Source organism: Apteryx mantelli, chromosome 2, assembly GCF_036417845.1.
Source record: "Apteryx mantelli isolate bAptMan1 chromosome 2, bAptMan1.hap1, whole genome shotgun sequence".
Taxonomy (NCBI): domain Eukaryota; kingdom Metazoa; phylum Chordata; class Aves; order Apterygiformes; family Apterygidae; genus Apteryx; species Apteryx mantelli.
The window spans coordinates 142,116,919-142,134,082 of NC_089979.1; the positions used below are offsets into that span (position 1 = coordinate 142,116,919).

At 39.5% G+C, this 17,164-nt stretch overlaps 1 protein-coding gene across 1 annotated transcript in view; it reads right to left on the reverse strand.

The window, feature by feature from the left end:
• Positions 1 to 213: 213 nt before the first annotated feature.
• Positions 214 to 17,164, reverse strand: part of PPP1R9A (protein phosphatase 1 regulatory subunit 9A) — a 150,252-nt gene continuing 133,301 nt past the window's right edge. The window contains exons 15-21 of the mRNA XM_067291675.1: positions 14,374 to 14,461; positions 14,199 to 14,276; positions 7,844 to 8,042; positions 4,962 to 5,081; positions 3,034 to 3,057; positions 1,599 to 1,781; positions 214 to 592 (exon numbers count right to left, since the gene is read on the reverse strand). Of these exons, the coding sequence (XP_067147776.1) occupies positions 380 to 592; positions 1,599 to 1,781; positions 3,034 to 3,057; positions 4,962 to 5,081; positions 7,844 to 8,042; positions 14,199 to 14,276; positions 14,374 to 14,461 (905 nt within the window). The 3' untranslated portion in view covers positions 214 to 379. The remainder of the gene's footprint in view (positions 593 to 1,598; positions 1,782 to 3,033; positions 3,058 to 4,961; positions 5,082 to 7,843; positions 8,043 to 14,198; positions 14,277 to 14,373; positions 14,462 to 17,164) is intronic.

The following is a 17,164-nucleotide window of genomic DNA, read 5'->3' on the forward strand; positions in this document are numbered from 1 at the left end:
ACTCAGCACATGTGAAGCAGTGGACCATGCTCCTCAGCATCTTGCTGGGTACTGAAGTGACCAAACACACAGAGCTCAATAGAGAAGAGTAGTTTGGAAGGAAACACCGCCACACAAATATGAAATCTGTCAATAACAACAAAACAAACTGAGGGTTTGGGGTTGTTTAGCATGGCAACAATAACGAGCATGAACTGAATATGCAGGAAAATAAAACTACACAATATAAATTTCCCCACTCATTCTATTTATAGCCCCATTTCTGTGTACATACTCTTGTGCAATGAATACAAGAAGGCTGAAGGGGCACCGAATTGGATGAGAGTTTCTCTTCCCTTGAAGTGCCTCCATATTCCTAACACAGTAGTAGTTCTGCTCATCACTGCTCATTAGTGCCCTCTGTCGCATCTGATGAAGACTTGTCTGTTCTCTTTGATTTCCTCTGCAGTTGCTCTTGTTCCTTCTTCCTAAGCTTTTCCCTTTGCTTTTCCATTTTCTCTTGAGCTTTGCGAGCTTTCTCCATGGATGTTTTCATTTCCTTTAGCTTCTTTTTAATGACTGCTCTGTCCTGGGAAGATGTTATACCAAGAGCCTGAGATGGGGAAAAACAAATTAAAAAAAGAAGTATTTCATATGCTTTAATCTATCACCATTTTTTTCATATTCTAATAGTGACTCTTCTTAAGCATAAGACTATCACAACTACGCAAATTTGAGATAGACTCAGACACATTATTGAAGTGTAAGTAACATTATTTTATACTTCTGGAGTACTTTCCATACCTTCCACGTCTAGAATATGAAAGAATTAGATCTCATTGCAACCGAAGTTCTACTATATTGATTTCATTGATCAAACGTGGCATAGAAAGATTAAACAATTTGCCTCAAGTCTTCTAAGTCTATGCAGAAGAAGACTTCCCAATTCCCACTGGTGTCCCTTAGTCAAAAGTCTTTTTACTCTTGTAAAAATCCTAGAGTGAATGAAATGGTCAGCACAAAATTTCATAATGGAAGGGTTCCCAACTTGAAACAGCAGAACTTTGACTTTCAGATATGCTAAGCAGTCCACAACTCCTATCTGAAATTATTTTTGAGAAAAGTAGGCTCATAATTCCACTGCAATAAACAATATATACGCTATATATCAAAACTGTATCTAGTTCTAACATTGCACAATTGCTGTCCAACTTAAGCCTCTAGTATCACAGTAATCCATTTTTTAGTAACTACTTCTGATGTGTTTCTGTTTACTATCTTCTGTGAATCACTCTTTTGCAAAACAGAGCTGGATGAGAAATACATGCATGCAAATACTACTTGTACATGCCGCTATATGATTAATGCATGGAAATGTGGATACATTATATACACCCAGAGTTTTCACAAAGCAAATGCCCTCTGTTTCTGAGGCTTCTGAATCTAAATGCATATGGGAATTTTGTGAAGTGATGCTGTGGCTATCTACTTTATTATCCCAGTCTGTCATCATTCTATGCACAGGGCTTCTCTATTTCCTTGCAGAATTCTTACTTCCTTTAAAATCTGAGGTGACAATAAATAATACAGTTAGTCTTGAAGTCCAGACAATCAATTACCTTGAGCTTACTCCCATCCAGTTGAAGGAGATGCTCCCCATTTACGTTTTGGGCACTGAATTCAGAAACATACTGTTCAAGGTTCAGGCTCATTAACCAGTGGGAAACCTGCTGCACGCTCCACTCCTGAACAGCACGATTCTGACACTGACTGTGTTTAGGAGACTGTCCATCATCAAGGATCTGTGACAAAAACACGCTGCATTATTATTAAAAGGGTAACACTGACTAGTAACAGCATTTTTCTGTCCAAACCATCAGCATCAGAGCAGAGGTATCTGTACCACCTTTATACTGCTATATTAAGAATTTTGCACCATTATATTACCTCTGTATCCATCCAATTTATCTAAAAATTGATACAAGGTACCTACACAGTCTTCTATTTATAAATATTTATAAATTTACATATATTTGTCTATTTATAAACAGAAGAAGAAAAAGGAACTGTCATTCCTTTTAATCCAAACAGGGACCGAAATGGCTGTGTGGCACAATTCAATACAGGTATGCTCCCATTCCCTCTCAAGATTTTAATCCTTCGAATTAGAACATTTCTAAAGGATGCAGGATGCAGGGAATTCTGCATTCCACTTCCCAGGTGCATTCACAGATCTCTATGGTGTGTTTAAGCTATAAGACACGAAATTCAGGAAAAATAAAAAGCCCTCAGAAAACCATTCTCAAGTTCAAAGTGATGACATAAAATAGCCAGTGAGACTGACACTATCTGTGGAAGACTATGAGACAACACAGAGGAACAGTAAAGAAAAAACAGAGAACTCCCAGCCTTGGCCCTGTTCTGAACATGCTGGGCTGCTGAGAAAACTGCACAAAAGCAGCACTAGGAGAGGCCGCCAGGGGCTCGGGGTGTAGTACAGCTGGTGGAGCCAGCCTGGTGTCCTCCGCTCTGCCACTTTATTCCACCCAGGGGTATGCCAGCGGGGCCTGAAACAAAAGCTAGTCTGTTCAACCCTTGGTCAGCAAGGCAGCTGTTATGGGCTGCAGCAGCTGTCTTATGTTAGAACAGCTTTTGCACTGGTTTAAATGATGCTGGGAGCTGTCTAATTTTCTGGCTGTCCATTCCTCAGGGATGGTGAAAAGACCCATCCAGCACTATCTTTTCCTTCTCTTAAAGCCAGCATGAGCTCAGTCCAGCTGATGCTTGGCCTTGTGGATTTGGTCTGAAATGGACCCCTCTCACCTTCCAACATACCACAAAAAATGCAATTTGCTCTGGCCTTGAAAACTCTTAGCAGAAAGGAGAGGAGAACTGAAGACAGGGCGAGAAGAGCCAGACATCTGCACATTGTGCTTAAACACGGGGATTTGCCACGCAGCACGGTAAAACAAGAAATGTAAATCTGCAAATGAGACAATACATTGCCACACCATGGTCACACAATTCACCACAAACAGCTCTCTAGTATCTCACCTCATCATCAATCATATCCAGGCTCTGAGTGAGGGAGCAACAAAGAAATGGAAAAGAAAAGTATTATAGAAACAAAATACAGAATATGCAACAGCATGTAAGAGTTCAGGCAAGGGCAGCACCAAGATTTGCAAACGGATATGACTACTCAAAAACAAAGAGATTTCTTTAAAAAAAATTATTTCCAGAAGCAGAGAGGTTATGTTGAAAGCTCAACACACACGATTTGGCAGCTAAGCCTGAGATTGTGCCAAAGAAAACCCCTTGGAGTTCCTGGCCTTGACACACTGGAATCAATGGGAACTTTGCTGATAGCTCCAAAAGCAAGAGCAAAATCCCCTTAATTAGAGGAGTATGAAGCCCAAGAACTGTGTTCTCTCCCCACCCTTTCCTTTTCATTCTTTTGTGTCTTTCACGTAATTATGTCAGATCTGCCAAAGGAGTGGAAATGAAGGAGAAGTGCTAGCAGCAATATGCTATCAAAGGTTAAAGAGCAATCCTAGTTTAACCCCCTGCAAGGGCAGTTGTGTAGGTTTCCACTGCAGCTCTTATTGGACATGCTGCCTCAATCAGAGGCTGAAATTTGGTACACAGCAGAGGACAGAGAAAACACATTTGCTTGTGTAATTTTACAAATTTACTTTTGTAGACCTGTTCAGACTTGGTATTTTAGAACCAACAAAGTAGAAGGCTGAACAAACAAGATGGAAGCATTTTCAAGCTTTTAATTCAATACCACTAGAAATAGGGCATTGTCACAATAAAATACATAATACAATGGGAATTAAAAATTTATATAAAAAATAGAAAAATAAAAAAGTAAAAATAAAAAATAAAAAAATAAAAAAGTAATTCAAACAATATACAGACTCCTGTCTACTACTGTACTGTGGTTCTTGTAAATGTCCATCCTTTATGATCTGCAGTAAGTAATCTCTATAGAGTAGTTGGTCTTGTAGACTTGCATTTTGGCAAAAGGGGTTGCACAGAACAGCTGTCTTTATTTATATCTATGCAAAGCATGCAGACAGCAATAGTAACAAACCTAAGTGTTACCAAAAAAAAAAAAAAGAAGAAGAAACAGGTATTTCAAGTTCTTCCTCTCTAGAAAAAATGCTGGCTCAAACTGCAAGTGAAAAATATTAAGTTCTTATTCAGTGCTTGTAGGAGAACAAAGACACAAGTTTCCTGAGTCAATGGGACGCATTATCAGCTACTGTCAAACTGTGCAGCTTCACTGACAGCTCAGCTACAAAGCTAATGTTTTAGGGAGATATTTCCAAAATATCATATTCAATTCAATTCTGTCACCAATTTATAGGATTATGAAACCTTTTGCACATTATGACTGCTCAAACAAAAATCTAGTTTGAAAGAGCTGAACTCAGACCACTGTGTATACGCAAAGCAAGCACAAAGAGAACGCAAACTGGATTAATGCATAGACATTCTAATCACTGTATATACTTTCAGGTGTGGTAGTATGCAAAAAATGCATGTACAGGTCATTATCATTTTAATATACTGGGGTAAAAATTAGTCTACGTGAAGGGGTCTTACATTTCAACTACATTTAGCCAACCATACTGTATCTTTATTATCTCAAAATTGTCTCAGTTATGCCTATTTTAGTGTATATGTATACAGGTTCACATGTACATATTTAAAATGTAGGAAGTGTGTATTGAAATGTATGAGGATACAGCATCTCGTAGGAAACCAAAAGTATTTTGCTTTCCTATGATAATACCATAGGACCTTTATTTCAAATGATTATTACATGAAGAAAAAACTATAGTCTCCCATTATGGGTTCTTCTCCCATTCTACTGCCTAAAAAAACCCCCTGTATTATTTGAGTAATTATCAAGAAAAATGGCATGAGAGAAGGAAAACTATTTCCCACCTTAAACAATTTCATCAGCATACCTCATCTGATGACAGTGCTAAGGAGTGCGAGAAACCTGGGGTTTTGGGTTCTGCTCCTAAACCACTCAAATCAGCTGAACTTGTGCTGCTAGGGCTGAAGTCATCGTTGAACGTGAAATTCTGTAAAGAAAAAGATGAGTTAGAATGAACAAATAATCTCAGGCGTGTATCTAAAAGGGAAATTTGCTTTTTGTTCTCCAGGTTGGCATAGTTTAGGAGTGTTTTCAATCATTCATCAGACCAGTGAGAAAATAGATGATGAAGCCTAATGTTTAGTCTTGTTAATGATTTATAGACTATGCAATATTTTTACCACTATATGCAGTATTTTTACCACTACATATTTTATGAGACATCTTTGTCAGCTTAATGTTTCAATGAATATCAAAAGGGTTTGTAAGCAATTTCTAGACTTCCCTTACAGATGTTGGCTATCATCATGGTGCTGAATTATTGCTTCCGCTGGTTAATCAATAGCATTTTACTGTTCTTCACATATTTAGGACAAGCGTAGGCACACGCAGTAGCACAAAGACTAGGACAGAGGATTAATTATCAGAGAGAAGTTAAAACTGCTATTGAAAAAACAAGGAGAATATCCTGTGAATCCATTTCTGAGTCCCAAACAATCTCTTAGAAAAATGAAAGGATCTTCCCTCTTTATCTATACCTTTAGAAAAAAATTGAATTGAAGGTAAAAGAGATCTTGTGATATCAAATATTATTTACTGAAACAAAAACCATAAAACAAACATTGTTTTGTCATAAGCATGTAATGACAAACATCACACTTCATAGCAAAGAATAGCAAAAGCATGCACATTTTTTCTAGGAATAAAGTGAAATCACCATCAGAGGAATACAAAAATTAACAAGTATTTTCCATTAGAGTGAAACAGTCTGATCTGAGAACAATAATAAAACAAAAAATAAAAAATAATTAAGGACACCATAATATTCCATTTAAATCAAAAATATAGTTGATATTGAGACCTCTACTCTCTACTGAGACCTCCGGTGTCTATTTTAATCTAACACATCTAGCTGAACAGCAAATTCAATTCACTTCTGATATTCAATTTAAAAAAATGGATCCAAACACCATATCATTCAAAACCAAAAAGAAAATAAAAAAATACTGGTTTTATTATTTTATCCCCCAAGAGATATTTGAGCTCTCTCTTCTGAAAACAGGAAGAACACCAAGTCTTGATTCCCTTAGTTTTGCTGGAAATCCCACTGAAAAGTGACATCATACTGTGCTTTCAAAACCTAAATCGCAGTATAGATACTGTTAGCTTAAGAGCTTACAAACTTTACAGAGAACATCAAAAAGATTTTGTGCTCAGTTTTCTCACATCTACTTTTAGAATTACTGTTCTGCTTTTCCCATTTCTTTACAGAGGACTAGGACACCTGAGCAGCTTTCCTTGTAAGTAAACTTTAGCCTCCACAGCATTTGTAGGCAAGGAGCTTTACAGTTCTACTTTCTGTAGTGTGAATCTCTTTTTTTCTTTTTTTTAAATACTCTGACTGCTTTTTCATCTTGTGTAAGTATCAGTCTTGATTCGTTTTAGTCTTTTAAAATTTCTGTGAAAAAAAACAAGATAGCCAAGGCCTGCTAAAAATAATAACGAAGGAGCAGGACAAAGAACAAAATAAAACTACCTTACCAACCTAATAATAACTGTAAAAGGGTTGGCTTTTCTCCCCATTTGAAAGTTCTTTTTACAAAATGTTTCTTTAAAGGCAGAAATAGGATCTACATGTCTAACCCTCATCTTTCTTCTAAAAAGAACCCAGGCAATGGATTCGTTTATTTTTAACCTTCAGAGAATTTTTCTGTGGTCTTCTCAACCAGTCTGATTTAGACTGGTCAACCTTGTGTTGCTCTCCCTAGCACATAACGCAATGTGATCTTTTTTCATATCACAACTGAGATCTCACACAGCTTGTTGGTGCACAGCAGAAGTAAGACACTTAGAGCTTATGGCACCAAAAGCATAAGAAATGCCTGAGAAAACAGCTATTTATGTGTATGCTATTATGTGTGTGTGTGTGTGTGCGTGTGTGTATATAAACTGCTATTATGTATATATGTGTATAGGAGGTATCAGATTTCTGATTATGACTCAAATTTGTGAATATAAGGATCAGAACCATTTCTATTTCTTTTCCAGAGCAATATAAAAAGTAAATAGCTAGAAGTTGTAAGAGGATACAGGCAGATAAATATTTTAGAGAAGTGAAAATAAACAACATGAAAAACCTAAGTATATTACTGTAACTAAGGGTTATTTAACGAGTTACATGCTGAAACATTCATGCACATAGAAAGGAATCACACAGATGTATTAAATTGTAATAGTTCATATTTTTAGTTCAAGGATCTTCATAAATGGAATTAAGCCCAACATCTAGCATGCATGACAAGCAGATTTCATTACTGGGGGAGAAAAAGGCAAATGACTGACAGCGTACAACATTTCTTCACTTGCAAACATCTCATTTATACATTAAACATGGGTAGGTATTCAGTCCGGAAGGATGCAGAAAAATATCTACAACTGAATACACAAATCTAGCATTTGTTCTGTTGATCCAAATGCTAATTTCCACTGGCACCACTTGGTTTTGGTACAGTACAGCACACCACAGCTACTTTACTGAATTAATGTACATTAAGAGAAAGACAGAGTATAAAGGCAGAATGTGGAATGGTACAGTGATAGAGATGTGCTGTTCAGATGAGCTTTTACTGCACAATGAACACCACGCGCTGTTTATTGTAATATTAACATCTTGGCCTTTTCTTTCTTCAGAAACATTAAGCCAATTATGCCACTCAACACAGTGGGAATAAGGTAGTTTTTATTTTCTACCTTTGCCCCTTTTTTAGCTGGACTTATATTTTCAGAAGAAGGTTCAGTTGAGCTGGTAGGTGATGGCAGGTTCCTAGAAGAATTGGATCCCTTGCTACTCTCTCCATACCATGTGAATGGTACACAGTGTGGGAGAGAGGAGGATCGTTTTAGTAACGATTTAGTGTTTGCTGATTTCTGCAGTATCTCTCTGGCGGTCCTGTTTAAGAGAAAGGAGCAGGAATCTGTGTTAGAGTATAAAATAAAAACTGTAAAGAGGTAAACAGTGGCATTCTGTGTAACTGTGACTAAAGAACATGATGGCATGCAGCTGGCAATGACATCCTTGAAATCTCTTTCAACAAATGAAGAAAAAGGTTTGTTTGTTGGTTTGTTTTAAACTCAAGCTCTCTTAGGTGACATCTACCCAACAAACAGAGACAGAAATCAGCTCAAAATGCCTGTACTACCACTGCTTGCATGTGAATCAGCTCCAGTCCTGAAGCCACGCAGCGGTGTTGGTATGTTTCAGAGCCACAGGCGTATCTCAGCATGATTAAATAGATTAGACCCAGCACTGACCCAAGCAGGTTCTGGTTTCCAGACAGGTCTGGCTTGGTTTGGAGCACAGGCAGAATGAACTGTGCACGTGAACCCATCTATGTAGATGGTCCTTTGATATAACAGATAAATACAGATAGAGAACGTGATTTTAAAAACATGAATATAGAAAAAAAAGTGTAATATTATCAGCTGTGCAATATTACCAGCTTTTCTCTTTGTAATAACAAATAGTGCAGTGGATAATGTGATCAAGGAAAACGTAACAGTTATAAAACAAAATGCCTGAATTATTAGATATTTCTATCATGCCAACTGTACAGTATGTAAACTAAAAATAACTAGTCAAAGTATCCGCCCCAAAGAATTTATGAAAACATCACATTCTCTCTATATAATTTGATGTATTATTTATATCAATTTATATATTTATGTTAATAAAGTCTGTTTCAGGGCTTGAAATTTCTAAGACTCTTAGCAGCCAACAGTAAAATACAATTATGTAAGTCTCCCTCAACTTCTACCTTCTGGACAGCCTCTAAATCATTATTAACTTATATATATTATTAACAACATATATATTATTAACATATATATATAACTCTATACTAGCTCTGTATATTGTGAAGTCTCTATTTAATCTGTATCTGCCAGATACTTACAGCTTAACATTTCAAACAGCTATACTTCTCTCATATGCGTATAAGATTTTGTCGATGATTTTACATTTGTCTTAATTTAAACACTACTTAGATCCTAAGGTTAAGTTTAATTTGCTTGGGAAAGTCTTTTTGAACTAATGAAACTCCAGATGCATTCCTAACACTTGCAAAGCATCTATAACTATATCCTAAAAAGAAATTCCTCAGCACTCTGGACAGTAGACTATTGTTGAAGCACTTTTAATATGGGTAAATAATATTTACTCCATCCCACCTTCAACTTAACCTTCAAGTATGAATGAAACTTAGGTTTTCATAGGGCCCCCAGCCAAGGAAATAGAAGAAGAATCCTCTCTCCTTTTGGCTGCACAAAGAAAGGTAGATCTATCTGACTCAGACCCACACTCCTCTCCCATACTCAGATCTTGCTTGAAAGTAGAAAAAAAAAAAGAATGATGTTGCCCAAATCACTTATCCCCATGCAGGGGAATATATGCTTTCTACTCTTTCTACTGAAATGGGGGCATTTTTTATTTAGGTAACATTAGAAGTAGTCTCAAGGAACAATCCAGGATTTTCTTTTACACATTTGAGTGCTATATTTTGGCAATGTCAAAATAATGCATGGAACATGGAATGTATGGAGCTGTGCCTAGGGGTGGATGAAGAGCGAGTCGAGAGCTTATGGGTAAGGATTAAAGGGCAGGCTAGCATGGGTGACACTGTTGTGGGTGTTTACTACAGGCCACCTGATCAGGAAGAGGAAGTCGATAAGGCCTTCTACAGACAGCTGGAAGTAGCCTCACGATCCCAGGCCCTGGTTCTCATGGGGGACTTCAACCACCCCGATATCTGCTGGAAAGACAACGCAGCTAGGCACAAACAGTCCTGGAGGTTCCTGCAGAGCATTGGTGACAACTTCTTGACACAGGTGGTGGAGGAGCCAACGAGGAGAGGTGTGCTGCTGGACCTCGTACTAACAAACAAAGAAGGAGTGGTGGAAGATGTGAAGGTCGGGGGCTGCCTTGGCTGTAGTGACCATGAGATCGTGGAGTTCAGGATCCTGTGAGGAGGCAGCAGGACACTAAGCAGGATCACAGCCCTGGACTTCAGGAGAGCAAACTTTGGCCTCTTCAGGGACCTACTTGGAAGAATCCCATGGGTTAGGGCCCTAGAAGGAAGGGGCGTTCAAGAGAGCTGGTTAATATTCAAACATCACCTCCTCCAGGCTCAGGAGCGGTGCGTCCCTATGAGTAGGAAGTCAAGCAAAGGAAGCAGGAGACTTGCATGGATGAGCAAGGAGCTCCTGGCAAAACTCAACCAGAAGAAGGAAGTCTACAGAAAGTGGAAAGGGGGACAGGCCACTTGGGAGGAATATAGGAACACTGTCAGAGTATGCAGGGATGCGACGAGGAAGGCTAAGGCCCGTTTGGAATTAAATCTGGCAAGAGATGTCAAGGACAGCAAGAAGGGCTTCTTCAAATACATCAGTAGCAAGAGGAAGACTAGGGAAAATGTGGGGCCTTTGCTGAATGGGGTGGGTGTCCTGGTGACGAAGGATGCAGAGAAGGCAGAGTTACTGAATGCCTTCTTTGCTTCAGTCTTTACTGCTCAGGCCAGCCCTCAGGAACCCCAGACCCTGGAGGCAAGAGAGAAAGTCTGGAGAGAGGAAGACTTTCCCTTGGTGGAGGAGGAGTGGGTTAGAGATCATTTAAGCAAACTTGACACCCACAAATCCATGGGCCCCAAAGGGATGCACCCACAAGTGCTGAGGGAGCTGGCGGACGTTATTGCTAAGCCACTCTCCATCATCTTTGAAAGGTCATGGAGGACAGGAGAGGTGCCTGAAGACTGGAAGAAAGCCAATGTCACCCCAGTCTTCAAAAAGGGCAAGAAGGAGGACCCAGGCAACTACAGGCCAGTCAGCCTCACCTGCATCCCTGGAAAGGTGATGGAGCAGCTCATCCTGGAGGCCATCTCCAAGCATGTGGAGGACAAGAAGGTGATCAGGAGTAGTCAGCATGGCTTCACCAAGGGGAAATCATGCCTAACCAATCTGATAGCCTTCTCTGATGGAATGACTGGCTGGGTAGATGAGGGGAGAGCAGTGGATGTTGTCTCCCTTGACTTCAGCAAGGCTTTTGACACTGTCTCCCATAACATCCTCATAGGCAAGCTCAGTAAGTGTGGGTTAGATGAGTGGACAGTGAGGTGGATTGAGAACTGGCTGAATGGCAGAGCTCAGAGAGTTGTGATCAGTGGCACAGAGTCTAGTTGGAGGCCTGTAGCTAGCGGTGTCCCCCAGGGGTCAGTACTGGGTCCAGTCTTGTTCAACTTCTTCATCAATGACCTGGATGAAGGGACAGAGCGCACCCTCAGCAAGTTTGCTGACGATACAAAACTGGGAGGAGTGGCTGATACACCAGAGGGCTGTGCTGCCATTCAGAGAGACCTGGACAGGCTGGAGAGGTAGGCAGAGAGGAACCTCATGAAGTTCAAGAAAGGCAAGTGCAGGGTCCTGCACCTGGGGAGGAATAACCCCATGCACCAGTACAGGTTGGGGGTTGACCTGCTGGAAAGCAGCTCTGCTGAGAAGGACCTGGGGGTGCTGGTGGACACCAAGTTAAGCATGAGGCAGCAATGTGCCCTTGTGGCCAAGAAGGCCAATGGTATCCTGGGCTGCATCAGGAAGAGTGTTGCCAGCAGGTCGAGGGAGGTGATTCTCCCCCTCTACTCAGCCCTGGTGAGGCCACATCTGGAGTACTGCGTCCAGTTCTGTGCTCCCCAGTACAAGAGGGATGTGGCACTACTGGAGCAAGTCCAGCGAAGGGCTACAAAGATGATTAGGGGACTGGAGCATCTCTCTTATGAGGAAAGGCTGAGAGAGCTGGGCCTGTTTAGCCTGGAGAAGAGAAGGCTGAGAGGAGATCTTATCAATGTGTACAAGTATCTGAAGGGAGGGTGTCGAGAGGATGGGACCAGACTCTTTTCAGTGGTGCCGAGTGACAGGACGTGAGGCAACGGGCACAAACTGAAACACAGATGCTTCCATCTGAACATGAGGAAATACTTTTTCACTGTGAGGGTGACAGAGCACTGGAAGAGGTTGCCCCGAGAGGTTGTGGAGTCTCCTTCTCTGGAGATATTCAAAACGCGCCTGGATGCAATCCTGTGCAATGTGCTCTAGGTGGCCCTGCTTGAGCAGGGGGACTGGACTAGATGATCTCCAGAGGTCCCTTCCAACCTCAGCGATTCTGTGATTCTGTGAACATCCATCTGACAACATGATTAATACTACATCAATCAGTCGCTCTAATGGCCATAAAAATTATAATAAGATGCTGTCTTTAGATCATCATCTTCCTTCTTTCAAAGAGCTTATTCAGCTTTGGGCTGTAAAGAAAGCATCCTCATGTTTCTTCAGAGGCAAATTATTTGGAGTAAGTAACAAAGGAAATGACAACTGGTCTTTAAAAAGTTATACTGCAGTATTCACACTCCAGTTTACAGAGGCACAGTGAGAATTATAAATGCTTATTAGTTTTGAGGTTGAAAACAGTATTAAGCTTTGTTTTCATTATCTGTATCCAAACTCAGAAAAAATCTGTTCAGAAAATGAAAAGCTATCAAACAAATAATACAAATTATTAATTCCTTGTATGGTCAAGTAAGCAACTGATCTTTCTGCTCTGAGATCTGTTTTCCTCTAAGAAAGATACAGCTGTGTGAAGTCCAGTAGATAACACACTATGTTGGTATAAGAACATATCAAGTTTCATAGAGTCTGCTTCTTACAAACGAGTATATATTCGTATTTTCCTCCCTGTGTCTTGGTATTTAAATGCTACCTGAGAGCACTAAGGACACTAGTTGCCTTAGAGACACACATAAGTGCAGAAAACTTGTTTTTACAAATCTCCTTCTTTCACTAGGGGAACACAGCAATGAATATTACTAATTACAGGGCACATGAAAGCAGATACACCAATGGCACAAACTGATACAGTTTTACTGACTCCAACACAGAGGTGACTAACATGCACTAAGGATTTTGGCAGATATTTGAAGGATACAAACGTACGCTGAGGTAGAACACTGTAATTCAGTACAGTGTGCCTGAAGGGCTAAGTCAGAAGTCAGGTTTCTTCTGCTTCTATGATTTTAAGGAACTACGTATTATAGTTGTCACTGTGTGTCTATATATTAGAATGTAAGCAAGACTCCACAAATTGCTACACACTGGTTTTCAATCACAAAGTTTTTCCAAGTACCATTCAAAGTTTGCTTACTTAGATTGCTCTTTTATGGTGTAGGTTTTCTTTTGCATTATTTTATGTTCGGAGAGTTTTGGAGTTGATATGTCCTTTTTAGACTTTTTAGAATGTATCATGTTTGCTTGGCATTTCTGACATTTAACTGAATCTTGTGTTTTGTACTGGAATCAGATCTCACCTCCCTGAGCTGGGATCTTGTTGGACTCACCAGTACATGGGGACAGACCTTCAATAAAAATCCACACTAGCTTTTGCAGAAAAGACTGCTGTCTGCCATTTTGAATGTTCATTATTTATTTAGAGTCTAGATGTTGGAGATGCTGTCTCATCAGATCTCACAAGCAGCTCACAATTCTTCTCCTGAGAGCTGGAGACACGGCCAATCCAGCCAGCATTTTCCCGGTATTCTTTCAATTTATGATATTCTTTTTCAGAAATAAACCCTTCTGAATGGATTTCTGAAGGGGACACAGCAAAGCTGCAGTGAAGGCATGCTGTCCATCCTCACACTGGGGGCTTTTTTCAAAACTGTGTGGAATTGTGTCAAGATATCTGGATCAAGGGTCTTATTAACCTTCTACATGTGCATCCTGTAGGCCAGCTCTAGTTAGGCCAGCTCTAGTAACCTAGCTCTGCAAATCCCATCAGTGGACGCAATAGTAGTACTGACACTGGATATCATAAGCCTTCAAGTATTTTTAGATTATTTGCTAGTTTTCTGTTTGTTAAAAAATTTAAGTTTGTAAGATCAGAAGTTGGCCTCAAAGCTTAAAACTTATTTATAAGAAGGACTGTTAATGTTTTCATCTCCTAGGATGATTCATTTTTTCCAGTGTTTTTGGCATAACATTTCTTGCATCCTCAATCTTTTACCCATACCTACTGCCACAGGTCACCCTAATAGCTTCTTTCTCTTTCCGCTTCTTTCCCTTGTTTGAACTTCTTCTCAAGGGAGCCCTATAACAATATCAGAAAACATCAGAAAGCACCTCTGAAATTTTACTTTCAATTCCTTTTAATAATAAAAAAAAATTTTAAATAACAAAAGGCTTACCCAAGATCTGCAAGTTTTCGCTTTAGTTTTTCTACCTGCCCTATAGTAGGGCTAGCTGTTCTTGCTGCCTGGGCACATGTGGCACCATCTAGGATACATTCATACATGGGAGAACAGACATTATTATTTTTAATTGCTACTGACAGCTCTTCCACTTTCCATCCAGAATAGTTTATCTGTTCATAATTAGATGCACATACGTGTACATGTGTGTGAGTACATGATTTAATGAAGTGAGGTCCTCTCATTTTTAAGAAGATGGTGTGAAAAGGAACTAAAATAAATAAAAAGTTTCAGAATTTGAAAATACACATGAAGAAAGCTTATTTTAATTAACAAAAAAGAAGTTTATTTTGGCTGTGTTTTAGTGAGAGAATGTATATTAAGACAAACAACACAAGATTAACAGAAACATCAGAGTGAATCCACTTTTAAACTCACCAGTAAGAGTTTATTTCTCTTTTACGGAACTTTTTTGGTATGCATGCTATACTTCAGAAATGTTTGCTGAAATCCCTTTTTGAACTTTAGAGAAGAGGGTAATTTTTACGGTGGACATGCTAGGTATACTAACCTGTTTAGCTTGAACACCTTTGTTAAAATGAACATTTAACTTGAATCCAATCATTTTAATTAAAAAAAAAATTAAACGTAGCTTAGTTAATACATTTGCCCTGAGACTTCTACCTATTTTTGGTCTTTGAGCTATAGAGTCCTCTTTTATATACACTGTTAAAACCTAAAGAGGAAACAGACTGCACTACCTATAACGTTAAAACAATGAATCTGAGTATGCAAAATATCCTGTGAAATCTATAATGGAAGTTAAAAGAAAACATACATAAATTGAAAAACTCAGACACAGTTTCTGTGATTCTTAAACATAAAGAGTGCCTCCAAATACCCTACAGGAAGCAAATGAAGGTCAGTTATTTATGTCACTTACAGTTTGGTGACTTTTACAATGTGACTTTTAACTGAAAGCACTGCTGGGTTTGTGGATTTCTCTTAATCTAGTTGACACAAATTAAACCTTTAGAATTAACCCAAAATATTATGACCCTGCTTGAGCAGGGAGGTTGGACTGGATGATCTCCAGAGGTCCCTTCCAACCTTAACCTTTCTGTGATTACCACAGCACTATTACAGGACATTCTACCATATATATAGAAAAATTTTGTATGTTGCTCTGTGGATAATGTTTAGCCAACTTTTCATTCAGGTAAAAAAATGAACATACAAGCTACTCAAATCACTATGGAAAAGGCAGGAAAGTAAGTCTTTTACAATTCCCACACTCTAAAAGCCAACTATTTCTACTAACACAAGTTATTATGTTAAGCAAAAAAAAGATTCAAGAAGAACTGACATGTAACTTGATGCCAAAAAAGAAAACACACAAAAGTTCCATGAGTAAAAAAAGTAATACAAAGATTGACAAAACAAGCCAAAATCTCTTGAGAAGAAATCCATTCCATACAGAGGCTGAGGAGGGTTTTAGGCAACGTGTACTTTGCATCAGTTCGACACAGTATACACGCCTCTTGTTACTCCTCAAAGATCTGCCCATGGTTCCTCTCTCATCATTAATGTATCCTTTCCATTCAACCGCTGTCAAACTTGTCAGCTTCCAGAAAAAAAGACTGTGATGTTTATTTTCACATTAGTTATTCACAGGCTAGTGGGGTTTGGGGGCTTAGGGGGTGGGGTTGAGAAAGATCTTAACCAAAGTAAATGAAACTATAAGAGATACAGGGTTTGTGGTGGAAAAATAATAAAATCATTTAGGAGGTGGAGGCTTTGCTGCTGCATTTGAGGAAATGATGTGGAGAGCTAGTCCTGGCAGGGACATGTACTGGCTGCAGCAAGCTTCTGTTCAGCCCCGGGCCAATACTGATGATTTGCTGGGAAAAGCAGTCATCCTGGCTAAGAGATAAGGGGGAAGATGGATAGACTAGATCCCAAAGGCAGCCTCAGAAGTGGAGTAAAGTTTAAGCCAGAGGGGCCGGCATACACAGAGATACCTACTGCTCAACCTGTGGCAGTGCCCAGCCGGCCACAAAACAGGGCTGCAGGTGCCACCGGGGCATGAGCGGCATTTGATCATCCTCTATGAGTGCGTCTTCCCTGACTCCCTGAAGGTCTTTAGCGAGGGGATAGAGAGCTGGTTCCTCAGATTAAATCACACAGTAGCCATTTAATCCATCACGGGCAGCCACAAAGAGCTGGTGTAAGTGATCTGTGGCTGATGAACATAAAAGGAAACTAAATCTAACTTTTTTCACAAAGCCACAACAGGACAGAACAGTTTAAGCCAGCCTCACATCAACATGGGACTGACCATCAGTGGTCAACCCAGCTGCCTTATCAAACGATGCTGTTGTGCAAAACTGCCAGAACTCAAGAAAAAAAATAATCATACATTAAAAAGTAGTGCTTAAAAGACAAACAAGCAAAATCCCCCACCATTTTGCAATGGAATTGATCTCATGCTATTTCAACTCCTTCCACAACACTGCAGGACCTCGGAAGAAAAAAAAAAAGGGAGGGGAAGCATGAAGTTACTCAAGCTGTCATTTTTGCTAAACAAAGATTGATCAATGGACACCAGCCCACACAGATTCATCCACAAATGCGTTCTCTTTCTATCTCTAAAAAAAGCTAGCTAAACACACAAAACAATAAAATAAATACACTTAGTCACTGGCCCTCTCTCTTTCCTGCACAGTAGGTTTGACAGCCAAATTAATAATCAATTAAAACAATATCACTACAACACTGGTTGCAAAAC